Raw genomic sequence first — 16,110 nt, 5'->3', positions numbered from 1 at the left:
CTTTTAGTTCATTAACAAATTTGTCAAATATTTCAAGCAGCAAGCCCGCATCATCCATTATTCTGTAAAATAATAACAGCAAAGAAATTCACATTCAATGTTACGACATAATGAGAATCATGAGAATATGAATAAAAAAGCAAAAATCCAGAGCATTTCATTTTATAGCGAAAGAGGCTAGACAAATTGAAACTAGAGATTTAGCAGCATACTTCATCAGAACCTTGAAACAATCACAAATGCCAGAAATTAAAAAACTAAAACAATCACAAATGTCAGAAATTTAAAAACTAACTGCTAGAGCTATTAAACGCCCAGTGTTGGAACAACAAATAATTGACATCAACCAATTTCTTGAGGGATAAGTTCAACACTAAAAATCACTTAGCGAAATGGTAATTCATGCTAATACTATAAAGAAATAGCCCACCTAAATGTTGAGGAATATAAAACAACAAATCATTCAACACAGCTATTATTCTAAGGTACATTCTAGAACTATGTGAATTACTGAGTTTAGAATATTGAAGGAGTTGGTCCTTGAAAATAATATCAACTATCATTCTCCAATGGTCCTTGCAGTCGTGTTACTAATTCTAGATCAATAAAAGCAAAAGAAGCTACTTGCCTATCTCCGAAGAGGGATTTCCAGTCCTCCCATTTCGATGATGCAGTAATTTCCTGCAACCACAGCAAACAAATAGATTATGGTTTAAAGGAAATATCATGGGATCCCATCCATTGCAACGTGAGAGATTGTAAACTGTTTACTATACCTTTGATGCATGAAGAAGTTCATAGAACTCATCTGCTAGACGTTTACACTTTTTAGCTTCTTTTCCTTCTTTCTCCCTGGCCCTTTCCAGTAACTCCTCAAAGACAAACTATGCATATGAAATATGCACATTCAATACTCAATGACCCGGCAAGCCCAGACGCGTAGAACATAAAGTTTAGAAAGGAAGCATGGAATAAGATTCAGTATAATCCATGTATGTCCTCTTATTCCTTCATTTGGAAGGCATGGGGGATATAATGTATGAGTATTATTACCATCTTTTGGAGTAACTCCTCACATTATAATCTTTGATAAAATGCTTTACAAAAGTTTTGAGATATTAAAGTAAACTAAAAGCCTTAAGAGACCCAACCGTCTAAGCATAATTCTTCGACAAGATACCCCTTGCAATTCCCTCTTCCCACATACATAGATTATACGCCATGACCATACATAACCTCCAAAATCCAAATGATATATGAAGAATATCCTCATTACAAAAATAGCAAATGATCGTTGATATCATCCAGTTATGCTTTTTAACCAGTTTCGTAGAGTAAAACTCTTATCCACTAACCATAAAAACAGAAAACTACAAGGCAAATTGCTTTGAATTAAGCAACTTAAGATATGTGCGGTAGGTGTAATATTAAACACCGCCGTCCAGGAAATAAAAACTAAGGAAAATGGTACCAAAACTGAAGAATTGGAAGCAAAAGCTAACACCAAATATTTGATCAATGTGGTCCTCGTCTTTATTCTTGAAGGTTTCAGGCTTACTTGCTAACCGACACACTACTCGTCTATTAACTCCATTACAAGAAGATCCAAATTTAATGTGGGATAGGTTATGGTTGATACTAAAGGAAAATGCCACTAACCACAGTTGACTACCAACGAGTTTCCAATTTAGCAATCACAAACTGACCGACTTCCAGTGAAACATAACATGGAAGTACTACTTATGCTTTTGCACTCAATCCACTCATCTTATGCAAGACCTGTCCCAAAGACAAAAAAGGGGACAAATACATAGAAATCCATTTAGTGAATGGGGTACTTCAATTTTCACAACATTCAATTCAACATGGGTTGATGTGAAACAGTATACAGTGCTTAGCCATAATTAGACCTTTAAGTTGGTATCTGAAATTGGTGGAGAGCTAATATACTTGGCGATTGCAACCTTAAAATCATCAAGCGTCCAGGCTGATGTCAATCCAATCTGAAAGTAGAGACGGCTCAGCCAAAATATCAGGTACTAACCAAAGCACAACAGAGGTTAAAATGAAGAGTGGTGATTACCTCGGCCATCCTAACTGCATCTTTAATTTGTGACTTGTCATCAAGATACTGAAGCAACATACAAGTAACACAAATTCAGAATGCTTATCAGTAACAAAAATAGGATACCAAATGGAGCCTTGTCCATGCATTTGAGTTACCATAAAGTCTATAAATTACAAGCAGGGTGATGGGCATGAAATTTCTTTCATGAATACCAACATTTCTCCACTTGTTCAAAGCCATCTACAATATCACAAGGCACTTGACACATAAACTTAATTGCACTGATCAGGTTAAATTGAAGGAAAAATCAAGCACCCCTGTTTGGATAATAGAAAAAAAGTGAATAAATAAAAATGGATAGCATCTCTGTTAACAACGCTTTCGTTATATTTACTTAATAAGAATCATTTATGCACACAAACAGTAATACAAACTTTAAAGATAGAAGTTGACATCTTTATCTTACAAGGGAAAAAGAAAAGATTTTCAACATCTGAGTTTATATATAACTCTCACCATCCCATAGCAAGAGCCTAACTCAAGAAAACATTACCAAATTCAATCATTGAATAAGAGTACGAACAGGATCATTACCATGCTAGGATACCAGGTAAACTCCCTCCTTCATCAAGCAAGGAGATAAATGCTAATAACATTTGATCATTCAACTTCAAGTCTTTTCAGAAAGGGCAGAGGATGAAACAATATATCGTTTAGTTAGTCGCAAGTGTGTATTACGGCCAAAAAATCATAGTGAGGGAGATGCAACTTTATTTAGAGAAACAGAGATGCTCTCAGGCACTTTTTCATAGGCTAATCTTTTCTAAGCCTTTACTTTCATTACATCTCAACTACCTCTTCAGAGGCGAATTCTGGCACTAAGTTTATTTAGTCCAATTTATATAGTTGACAACACAATATATTTTGAATTGGGTTTTAAGTTGCACGATATCATCCGAAGTGAAATCAAAGCTGGGGTGTGGTACAAATGGACAAAACGTGGTCGAAACTTGACCAGACAAACTACTTTCAGGTCTCATTTGTTTACACTTATTGGATTTATGAACCTATTTAGACCTCAAACCATTAAGTGCATTTGTTTTTATTAGGATTTTAGCTCTTAATAGGTCTAAGTAGGTCTTAATCATTCAAATGTGGAACCAAGTCTAAATATCATTTACAGATATTCTTGTGTAGGATAAAATTCACTACCACTCTATCCACAATCACCTGTCACCACCACCAACCACTTCCACCATCACAACCAACATCACTGCCAACTACACTACCAGCCGCTACCACACCTACCACTTCTATTATTCTAATTATATCCACCGCCAACTAGGGGTGTTCACGGTTTGGTTTTTAACCAAACTGAACCGCGATTCAAACCAAACTGATTAAAAAAAAACCTATATTTGGTTAGGTTTGGATTTGAATTTTAAAAAAACGATAGTAATTTGGTTTGGTTTTACTCTAAAATAACTGACAAAATAACAAACCGAACCGATATATATATATATATTATAATTATTTATATGTTTTTCATAAATGTAATCTAAATATTTGTTTCATTTTATATTTTAATCATGATTTAACTTTAGTCGTAACACATTCAGTCATATGTCTTCATCTAGTTGACAATACATTATGAGATTCTAAATGAATTTCATATTTTGAATGACAAATGATACTAATTGTGAAAATAATATCTTGTTGTATATTAAAATTTACAGCTGAGATTCATTAGACTGTATACAATCACTAATTTTAACTTTCTTTTGAACCTTGTTGAGCAAGAAGTTTATGTGTTCACCTTTTGGGGGGGGGGGTTATCATATCATTCTGTTAAATATAATTTTAAATTTTTTTTAAAGGCGTTTATATGGTGTTATCGTGGCTTTGTCGAAGTATAACACTCAGTTGATATCGTAGTTTCAAGATTGAGATACAACACTCGGTTGACATCTTATATTTTAGATTGGAATTTTTTTTTTTAATTTTCAGCTTTTATCATTAACTAAAGTTATAAACCAAAAAACCCGAATCAAACCGAACTAAACCGACAAGAACCAAACCGATGGTTATTTTTTTGTTTGGTTTGGTTTGGTTTTAGAAATTTAAAAACCAATTAAGTTGGTTTGGTTATAGTTTTGACCAATAACCGACCCATATCGACCCATGAACACCCCTACCGCCAACGCCGCCACCACCAACTACTACCGGTCAATCCCTACTACCAACCAACTCATCTATCACAACTAGCACTACCGCTAATAACCACTAACACATCATCAACTTCCACGCATCGTTAACAACCACTAACACATCATCAACTTCCACACATTCTTTGGACACCATTACCACACTGGTGTCACCACCTTTACCACCACCATCCGCTACACTCGCTACTAACAACCATTCCACCATCACAGCTAACAGCGTATCCAACGACCACCAACACATTGTCAACCATCATGCATACAGTTTTCTGTCACCACGATCAACACCTCCAACTACTAACATTAACCAACTTCACATACAACCACCACAGCCACTACCGTGATGAGCATTCCCAAGCCCGAAGGCCCGAAACGCCTTCTGTCTATCTGGTAATCATGCACATAATTCATATGATCAAAGTAATACGGAATAGACACAATAATACGAAAACATGGTCAACAATTTAAAATAGTTAAAGGCCTGAAAACATGCCCAACAATATTTAATAAACATCTGCAACAGTCTAAGAAATCTCTACTGACATACTATCTGAATAACTGGGACAAGGCCCCCAGCAGACCAAAAACCATACTGAAATAAATACTTAAATGACTAGGCCTTCCGAAGCAAAGAAGGCTCACCAATTGAACTCCGAGACAACCCTGCCTGTAGACTCTACTGAGGATCTGGACCCCTAGACTGCGCCTCAGTACCTGGGAGGAAGGGGGGTCAAGACAATTGTACTAGCATGCGAAGCAATCCAAAATAAAGTAATTGAACATATATATATATATATATATATATAAAATAAGTGAGAGCAAATGTTCATCAAACATTATGCATAAAACAGTTTCTGAAAAACACATGGGCACCTTCTGAAAACATGTAACATGTCTGTAAATCTCAAACTCTGATCTGTGTATTACTTCTGAGTTAGGTGGTATCCCCTACAAGTATGATATTCCACGGGCGATATGGAATCCACCATTGACTCGGCGGGGAAGCCTCCAACCCGAGTATGCCGCAAGGGTTGGAGTTCCTGAATCTGATACGCCACACGACACTTAAGTCAGTGTATAATAATATACTCGAGTCGGCAAACCACGGTTTTAGGCAATGAGTTACTTGAACTCAATCCCTCTTCAAGGAACCACCTAACATCTCTCCGTATGCCCATTTTTAACCTTTTCTGTACATGCAACATTCTGAAAGTCTAAAATCATGATAGTCTGAAATGTCTATTAGTCTGAGTCTGATATGGCATTGGTCTGAATTGGTATCGTCATACCAAGACTTGCAAGTCATGATTTCTGAGCCATAATACATTAAGATAAATCTTTCATTTAAAGTATAATTTAGACCCCCAAAAACATGCAACTGATATAGAAGATTTCGTGTTTCGAAACTCAAGTCAAAATCATGCAAAAACTTCATCAACGTATGATGGTCTAGTGCCTTTAGCAAATCCATGCACTCTTTCATTACATGCATTATGAACATTAAACATTCATGCTAGATTCCCTCTTTAGTGATTTAAAACCACCTTTAAATCATAAGAAGAGTTGAATCATTTCATATAGTGCTTTTCAAGGATGCATTGCAAAACAATTCATATGCTATGAGAAATCTGAAAAATTCATAATAAGAGGGAATTTACCGAAAATCATGCTCTCAACAAGAATTCATTCTTAAATACATGGTTTCATACATTCATATTCTCAAATCACTTTGGGAAAGGTCAAAAGACCAAAACAATGATGTTAAAACATTTAATACAAGAATATATACATAGATTCAAAAACCCCATTCTAAAGTATGATTTTTTTATGCCCATGAGAATTTAGGAAAATCCCGCGTACCTCTATTTCGGAAAATAATGGGTGCTTCTTGAAGCCTGTGGATTGGGGATTTCGAATCTCTAATCAATTTTGAAAACCCACAGTTAAATCTTGATTAATTTGGGTTTTTAGTTTACCCCAGGTAGTGTTCTTAAGAATTTTTAGATGAATGTGAATGTATTTTGGAGAATTGGGGACTGAATTTCGTGTTTATGGATGAATAAGGATGGGAAAAGGACCATTTTGCCCCAAAAACGGAGTGTTTAAGTAACTTGAAACCATAAGATATGCGCCGCATATGATATCGCATATATTTACATAGGCACCGCATATGATATTGCCTATATTTACATAGGCGCCGCATATGATATCGCCTATATTTAGATAGGCGCCGCATATGATATCGCCTATATTTACATAGGCGCCGCATATGCTTTCCAGTGGCCATGTGCGATTGGTTAGGCAACGCATACTACTTTGAAAGACCATAACTTCTTGCTCGGGTGTCGGATTTTAGCAAAATTGGTATCGTTGGAAAGTTAACTCGAAGACCTATCATTTGAAACATAGTAGGCTCTCTAATTCGACATATATAGAGAGTTATGGTTGATGGAAGCTGACACAAATTATAACGTCTACTAAAACTTAATCAATCGAAATAGTTTCAACTCGTCCTTGAGTTGAAGGACCTCTATGGTCTAAATTCATGCTCAAATAGATTCACATACTACATAAACATGCCAAATTGGCATAGGATTTAAGGCTCTAGAATTATCAACGCATCAGAGTCATGGTTTTTATTCTAGCCCAAAATGCAGGGTGTTACATTATCTCCCCCTTGGGATCATTCGTCCCCGAATGATGGATAGAATGTCGAAGTCTTTAGGGTATGGAATAACGCGGACATGATATGTTTCTTAAGAAAGAATACACTGATCGGAAACATGACTATTAGATTGGAACTACTGATGTTTTAAATGCTTATGCCGGACATGCATATCTGAGGCATGGAATACACAACTGAAGCTACTCATAGGCTGAATTCTCATAATGAATCATGCATATCTGATGCATGGATCTGTGACCGAGTTGTTCTCATGAATGCAGGACTGAATACACTGATAAGCTGAACTTTTCTATTGAACATGTATTTCTAATGCATGCATATCTGACTGAACTGATGTATGAACGTATGGCTAAATACGCAATAATAACTGATGTGAAGCTTGTAATAAGAATCTATGTATGCAACTGAATGGGGTATCTCGCCCTAGGTACCCTATGTCCCTCTATGAATGCTCAATTCACTAAAATACTCGGAAAACTGAGGCGATGCACAGGGCACCTACGAATTGAATCATAACTAAACGTCTAGAATCTGAATTTAATGCATGATGCATGAACTGGGCTATACTCGTAACTACTGGTATACTCTATCTTGGAATAGTAGCATGTCTGAGATTTCGAGTAGCATGAATAAGTGCAAAGACAAGAAAACAAGTCATGCAAATCTGACTGCTAAACTGACTTATTTTCCATACAAACTGAATTATACTACACCCTTGTACTTAACGTGAGTATCTCTTCAGCACAACTCTAAAGAAATTCTAGCAGTAATAGGGAGCCATGAATCTTGGGTATGGATTACACAATACATCCAACTGAGGAATCACCACATTGACGCTACTCTGCAGTCTGGAACCTAGGCATATAACTCCTGAATTAGGATAGAATTACCAGGCCTTTGGCATTACAACTTCTTACTTTCAAGCTTAGCATACTTCTCGAATATCACTTAACTATACTATTCTCCTTAAATATCATATTCATTCAACTCAGCTTAAAATTCTCATATGAGCATTGACAAATCTTTCTACTAATGTCGAAAATAACTTAATCCCTTCACTGTGATCAAGCCTAACTCTAAGTCACAAAAATACAACATGCCAGACCACGCTATTATTCTAAACCATATGACGTAATCTTCTATATCTCCTTTAAAGATCACATCTTAAGTATAACATGCCTTACCACTTCAATGACTACTCTGAACTCTTACTATGAAGTCGCTAGCGCATATAGCGTTCCTTTACAACAATCTCAACATGTCATTCAAGCCTATCCTTATAACCACATATGAACTTCAAAGCAAACACTCATAAAGGAATACTTCACATATTCTCTAAACCACTATCAGTATCACTTCCACGAGCTACCCCAAGAACATACACATACAAAATTCCACTAACCATCACATAAATAAAAACTTGGCCCCAAATCTTACTTCATACTTATGGCCTTATCTAAACAAGCGTACTATGATCTTCCATCAACAAGGAATAATTACTCACCACCACTATCATCGCATAAGGAGGAGTCACAAAAAGGTTAGAACATAAGATCTGGAAGCATGGAATGATACTATATGAAGCTTGACACTCATCTGAGGCCTGAGGAATAGCAAAACAACAACAGGGACTCACCAAAGCGCTCTGAATTTAGGGTATTCATGGCTATAAACTGAATCTCGCCAATCATTTGGCGTAAAACATGAGTTATGGAAACGGAGCACATTATAAAGCGTGAGTACATGACTCTCTATCATATGTATGAACGTGAACTGATCATGGAACTAAATCATAAAGCATGAGTAGGTATTAGGATCACTGAGAAATACTGAGATAGGAATGGGTTGAGATTCACCCTTACTTTTTGATGTTCTATATCATCATGACATCACTACAAGAATCTGAGAGTCTTACTTGGTTATTCGTTTAGTCATCTCCCCCTTAGCTTCAAGCCATCATCTTAAGTTTTTTGGGAGATACCTTACTAGACTTTAAACTTAACTGCACTCATATAAGAGTGGAACGCCCACTGCTAATACTACCTCCTGAGGCACACTCTATCATTCTGTAACCCCAATAGTCATCAAATTTACTCGAACACTTACTAACTTCAAATCTTCATGAGTATCCCCAAAGTTGAAGTGCACACCCTCTAGTGCCTCTACTCTTATTTCTAATAGCACGACTTTCAAGGAATCGAGCTTAGATTATAACACCTAACATGGGTATAACCAAGTCTTCAATGAGCCACTCTATTTCTATCGTAGTCTACCAACATAGAAACTTCAAACTTATTTTTCTCTACCATGAGAGTCAAGTTCATATCAAAAGGCTCAACGCTATCAATCAAAGGTCCTTAACTTGGCTATTTAGAACACCATATACCATCTAGCTAGTCTTTTTCCACCTAGCAACTCAACGGTACCAGTAGCCACACACAACATGTAATAGCCTTAGAAAAATACTACAGCTTCATACCACCTTGGGCATACTTCTACATCACATATACAACGTCATACTTCATTACAAATGATTCAAGCCTATAGATCACTTCCATATAACTAGTCTCATTAACCAAGAAATCATCACATCCACCTCCATGGCCATCAATTATTTCAAACTTAATGTCTAGTGCTAAACATGATTTACAACCAACCTTACACACAATCATCACTTAGAAACTATGAAATAAACATCAAGAAACACTAGTACACTAGAAATTCATAACCACAATAATCGATCATGACCTTACAGTTTTCCTTGTCTTAATCCATTAGCACGTACTATTTTAACACATCAAGCTTACAAATCTAATCCCATGAAACATGTATCATCAATCTCTTGCCACTATTCACCACCACACCATTTAAATTCAAGCCTATAGTCTAGCATCAATCATTTACAACCAATGAAAAGTGCAACATAATATAAATATACTAATCCTTCAAATTGGGATATTCAACCCAAATACTTCAAAAATATACTACATACTTTCTCACAAGTAGTATTAGTTTACAATTACCAATGAGAAGAAGGTTAAGGGGTAAGGTCACATAATAGACATGATCAACCTTAAGCTTATATTATAACCACACAATCTTATCTACTTATACGGCTTTCTCACATCACACTTACTTACCCCAATGGGCATTTAGACTACCTTCAGATACCCCATATGACAATGAGTCTAAACTTAAAACCTACTGGCTAATCTAGCCATTTTCATTCATAGCCTATAAGGGGTTTCTTTAACCACCTTAAGTATCCACTCTGGGCTCTTTCTCTATTTTGAAAGGAAGAAAACAAATAACATTCTGAGTCAACACTTCCTCCACTGACTACCATACAATTCATAAATGGTACCACTACATTAGTCTACCACCACGAAAGGGTAAATTATTCTCAATCAACGATTATTCAACTATAAATATTTAATCACAAAAGTCACCCTCACTCTGACCTCTAACCTTATGACTTCATATCACAAACTTCTTGGTCTAATTTCACTACCAATAGGTCATGACACCGACACTCTAAATTGTACTACTACTCGGGTGGAAATACAGTTCCAACAAACACAAGAACATTAAGATGAACAGCAAGTTGCTAGTGAATCAAAATAGGCCTCACACGGCTTCACTAGACTTTTGTTTTCAACAACATAATGATACCAAGATTACAAGAGATAGAAACTTGATACACAATATTCAATGACTCAAGAATACACATCTTAATCTTGTCTTAACTGAATGCCTCATGAGAACGAGGACACAATTTTACACTAGGGAACTCATCTCCCATCCTTTGTGGGACTTCTGAAATTTCTGCTAGATAATTGGAGATAATCTGGAAACACCAGAGTGAGGAAGAAATTAGGATAACTTTTATTGTCATATGGGTGACACCATAGCATGAATTAGAGTATGACGAAGGAACATTCTGACTCTATAGCACGAACTAGAACATGAAGAAAGAGAGACATTCCTAAACTCCTTGTAGCCTCCTGCTTATAAGTGTGGCGCGCTATACACCCATAAACAAGACGCTACCCAACGCGATTTCGCAGACACCCTAGGACCATGAACCGTGCTTTGATACCAAGTTTATCATGACCCAAATCGGGGCCCTGGCCGTGATGAGCATTCCCAAACTCGAAGGCCCAAAATGCCCTCTGTCTATCTAGTAATTATGCACATAATTCATATGATCAAAGTAATACGGAATAGACTTAATAATACGGAAACATGGTCAACAATTTAAAATAGTTAAAGGCCTGAAAACATGCCCAACAATATTTAATAAACATCTGCAATAGTCTGCGAAATCTCTACTGACATACTATCTAAATAACTGGGACAAGGCCCCAGCAGACCAAAAACCATACTGAAAAAAATACCTAAATGACTAGGCCTTCCGAAGTAAAGAAGGCTCACCAACTGAACTCTAAGACAACCCTGTCTATAGACTCTACTGAGGATCTGTACCCCTAGACTGCGCCTCAGTACCTGGGAGAAAGAGGGGGTCAGCACAATTGTACTAGCACGCGAAGCAATCCAAAATAGAGTAATTGAACATATATATATATATATAATATGTGAGAGCAAATGTTCATAAGAAATTATTCATAAAATAGTTTCTGAAAAACACATGGGCACCTTATGAAAACATGTAACATGTCTGTAAATCTCAAACTCTGATCTGTGTATTACTTCTGAGTTAGGTGGTATCCCCTACAAGTATGATATTCCACGGGAGATATGGAATCTGCCATTGACTCGGTGGGGAAGCCTCCAACCCGAGTATGCCGCAAGGGTTGGAGTTCCTGAATCTGATATGCCACACGACACTTAAGTCAGCGTATAATAATATACCCGGGTCGGCAAACCACAGTTTTAGGCAATGAGTTGCTTGAACTCAAGCCCTCTTCAGGGAACCACCTAACATCTCTCTGTATGCCCATTTTTAACCTTTTCTGTACATGCAACATTCTGAATGTCTAAAATCATGATAGTCTTAAATGTCTATTAGTCTGAGCCTGATATGGCATTAGTCTGAATTGGTATCGTCATACCAAGACTTGCAAGTCATGATTTCTGAGCCATAATACATTAAGCTAAATCTTTCATTTAAAGCATAATTTAGACCACCACAAAATGCAACTGATACAGAAGATTTCGTGTTTTGAAACTCAAGTCAAAATCCTGCAAAAACTTCATCAACTTATGGTGGTCTAGTGCCTTTAGCAAATCCATGCACTCTTTCATTACATGCATTATGAACATTAAACATTCATTCTAGATTCCCTCTTTAGTGATTTAAAACCACCTTTAAATCATAACAAGAGTTCAATCATTTCATATAGTGTTTTTCAAGGATGCATTGCAAAGCAATTCATATGCAATGGGAAATCTAAAAAATTCATAATAAGAGGGAATTCACCGAAAATCATGCTCTCAACAAGAATTCATTCTTAAATGCATGGTTTCGTACATTCATATTCTCAAATCACTTTGGGAAAGGTCAAAAGACCAAAACAATGATGTTAAAACATTTAATATATGAATATATACATAGATTCAAAAACCCCATTCTAAAATATGATTTTTCTATGCCCATGAGAATTTAGGAAAATCCCGCGTACCTCTATATTGAAAAATAATGGGTGTTTCTTGAAGCCTGTGGATTGGGGATTCCGAATCTATAATCAATTTTGAAAACCCACAGTTAAACCTTGGGAGTGTTCTTGAGAATTTTTAGATGAATGCGGATGTATTTTGGAGAATTGGGGATTGAATTTCGTGTTTATGGCTGAATAAGGATGGGAAAAGGACCATTTTGCCCCAAAAACGGAGTGTTTAAGTCACTTGAAACCATAAGATATGCGCCGCATATGATATTGCATATATTTACAGAGGTGCCGCATATGATATCGCCTATATTTACATAGGCGCCGCATATGATATCGCCTATATTTAGATAGGCGCCGCATATGATATCACCTATATTTACATAGGCACCGCATATGCTATCGCATATGCTTTCCAGTAGCCATGTGCTATTGGTTAGGCGACGCATACTACTTTGAAAGACCATAACTTCTTGCTCGGGTGTTGGATTTTAGCAAAATTGGTATCGTTGGAAAGTTAACTCGAAGACCTATCATTTGACATATAGTAGGCTCTCTAATTCGACATATACAAAGAGTTATGATCGATGGAAGCTGACACAAATTACAACGTCCACTAAAATTTAATCGATCGAAATAGTTCCAACTCGTGGTTGAGTTGAAGGACCTCTATGGTATAAATTCATGCTCAAATGGATTCCCATACTACATAAATATGCCAAATTGGCATAGGATTTAAGGCTCTGGGATTATCAACGCATCAGAGTCATGGTTTTTATTCTAACCCGAAATGTGGGGTGTTACAATTATATTTAGAAATAAATAAATTTTGCACATTCAGATATTGAGAAATGCCCAACCTTAATCATTTAGTTTTCAGATCTAGAGACAATATCTTAACCATTCAGATATGCATTCAAAATGATTCAAATGTCTGAATATTAATAAAAACAAATGCAGTCTTAGCTGAAACACAATGGTGTGGGTGTGTGATACTTTAAAGGAGTCCTCGAAAGTCAAAGAAACAACGTGAAAACATGGAAGTTTGATGATCACTTCTCAGAGTTGTTCTGCTCGAGAAACTATAACAATTAAGGTAATATAACCATTAACAGCATTCAACGGAGGAGAAGTCAATTATAATTGTCCGTGAAGTAGCTTTTAATACAGCTTGGCTAGATTGAAAGAATCATCTATATCTACACTACATTAAAAGCATGGAACCCCTAACTTAAAAGTTTATGACAATACCATTCCTATCAGCCTAAATACCTACTATCTAGTAAAAAAAAAAAGAAAAGAGGAAACTAATTGGCTTAAAGAGAAACAACACAGATGTTTAATAGGAACAAACGGTCATTGCTCTTATCTCAACAAAATATGTGTTATTTAAAAAGAAAAAAAGCAAGTAGAGGGATAACTCTCAAATCTCAATCTCATGCTTTTATCCTACCAAGTATGTTCTATTCTTTAATGCACTACAACAACAACAACAAACCCAGTATATTCCCACATAGTAATGCACTAACTTCCTTTTTTACCTAATGAATTGAACTTTTTAGTGAGGATCTGAATGATTTTCAGACTTTGTTTAACATCTGATTCACTAAGATGTATTAACAGGTTGAATCTTTAAAAAAAAAAAAGCACTTAATGGGCTGATATCTTAACCATTCAGATTCAGACCTTCATTAAGTGAAAGCAAATGAAAAGGGATTTTAGTGTAAAGTCTATAAATATGGCTTAGTGTAATAAATGTAGTTGACACAATTCAATACTCCTATTAGCAACCTATTTCAACTGTTTCTCCAGCTCATCCATAACATCTGTAAATAAGTCTTTTGCTGTTGATCCTGAAGTATTTGATGAGACAACCAGATATGCAGCAAAATCTTTAATCTGCAAGCACAAAATAAAGAAGGAAATTATTGTATGAGAAATTCAAAAAGACGAAAAGGGAACTCATGAAGGTAATCACTCTCACTGAACACAAGAAAGAAAAACTAACATTGATGCAATAATCACGCCAGTTAGTTTTTGCATTAAGTATTCCCGCAGCAACATGCTCTTCCATCAGTTTTCGGAACTCATCACGATTTTTACGTTCATCTTTCCTCAATTCTTCCTATTTGAATCAACGGTGTATGCCCAGTGAGAAAGAGATAAATCAAAGTCTCCAAACATAAATTTAAATTTAACCCCCGAGTCTAATAAGCAATATACCATCCACAGTTTCCTTTGCTCCCCCTCTTCGCTCTCTAAATCACGTATATATTCCTAATACAGAAAAGGTTGCAACATAACTTTAAAACTGAGGCGTACAAATGAAATGTTTGAAAAAGTTATTTATGGTGTATTAGAAAAATGAGTAGTACCTGGAAAATCTCCAAGCAATTGATTTTCTCAAGGCGGGAGCATCTTTCATCAGTTTCCAAGCGGTCCTGAACTTTCCGCCACTGGCTACTGGCCTGAACAAAAGAAGTCAGCAACAATGGAACTATGCAAGTTCTATCTCCTGGAAATAGAAAAACATAATCTAGGAACTGATGCTAATTCCACTAGAACAAATACCTTAATAAAGTCACAGGATTTTAAAAATTCTAAGTACTCCACTCTATTGCACTTCTGCTCCTCCAATGCCTTCTCATGCTCATAATAAAATCCAGTACAAAGCAAAACAAAAAAAAAATCTCTATAAAGAAGACAATATTTACAAAGAGACTTTAACTACACTTGCATGAAAGTATTAAAAAACTTTTTCTATTTTACGACGGAGGGGGGAGAGGAAGAAGCATATCATAGTTTCAAGTTTTAAGAAAAATTACATACAATACATGGAAGTCTGTTTAAATTGGAATTCAATGGTGAACAAATTTAAATGTTGTACCCTTGAGAAGCCATTAAAAATGTATTCAAAGAACACAAGATTTTAAGTTGAATGTCTATAACATTCCTTCTTTCTACTCTTTAAGCAAAACAAAAAAAGGGAACAAACTAAAAGACATCCTGCAAAGGAAAGGAATGGAATGACTGTTGTTAATCAAGTGGACCAGCGCCTAACTCAACTTCAAAAGCTAGGTCAGGTGGTGAAGATTTTCCAAGATCATATAAGGAAACTACAGCACATACACCTTACCAGTGTGGGATTCTCATACATTAATCGCACACCAAGACTGGACATGTGAAGCATCAGTTAACCTAGGTTGGCTAACATCTAATAGTCTAACATCAAGATAGATCTGCCTTTAATACCATGTTTAAGAAATTGGACCTTGTTTCTATCTCAAATGAAAGGCTAACTCAATTTGTGAGGAGCCAAAGACCATATAAGGAAACTACGGTCCGCACACTTAGTGTTTAACATATAGAAGCTCACAAGAAATTTCAGCGAAAGGAGCTTCACCTATTTCTCAAGTTCCTCCACATAATCTTCAAAAATGTCCTCACGGTCTTTAGCTCAATCAACAGATTTAAAACGTTCATCATGTTCGAATATGGAGATTGTCA

The 16,110-nt window shown here is 36.1% G+C and overlaps 2 protein-coding genes across 5 annotated transcripts in view; one reads left to right on the top strand and one right to left on the bottom strand.

The window, feature by feature from the left end:
• The window catches only part of LOC107850263, a 66,535-nt gene that overhangs the window by 6,617 nt on the left and 43,808 nt on the right, over positions 1 to 16,110 (top strand). The window lies entirely within an intron of this gene.
• On the bottom strand, positions 148 to 16,021 carry LOC107848791 (pre-mRNA-processing protein 40A-like). 4 transcript variants are annotated; one of them, XM_047401388.1, is made up of 9 exons: positions 15,175 to 16,011; positions 14,979 to 15,071; positions 14,827 to 14,880; positions 14,612 to 14,728; positions 14,404 to 14,502; positions 2,084 to 2,131; positions 1,911 to 2,003; positions 777 to 884; positions 148 to 681 (listed from the first exon to the last, which is right to left on the bottom strand). In XM_047401388.1, exons 3-9 carry the CDS (start codon positions 14,827 to 14,829, stop codon positions 553 to 555), a joined length of 597 nt encoding a protein of 198 aa, XP_047257344.1. In that variant the 5' UTR covers positions 14,830 to 14,880; positions 14,979 to 15,071; positions 15,175 to 16,011; the 3' UTR covers positions 148 to 552. The 4 variants fall into 4 exon arrangements, with proteins under 4 accessions (XP_047257344.1, XP_047257346.1, XP_047257347.1 ...); XM_047401390.1 differs by lacking the exon at positions 1,911 to 2,003 and having other exon boundaries at positions 15,175 to 16,021; XM_047401391.1 differs by lacking the exon at positions 777 to 884 and having other exon boundaries at positions 15,175 to 16,008.

Source organism: Capsicum annuum, chromosome 12, assembly GCF_002878395.1.
Source record: "Capsicum annuum cultivar UCD-10X-F1 chromosome 12, UCD10Xv1.1, whole genome shotgun sequence".
Classification (NCBI taxonomy): Eukaryota; Viridiplantae; Streptophyta; class Magnoliopsida; order Solanales; family Solanaceae; genus Capsicum; species Capsicum annuum.
The sequence above is the reverse complement of the archived record's forward strand: the minus strand, read 5'-3'. Positions and strand labels throughout refer to the sequence as shown.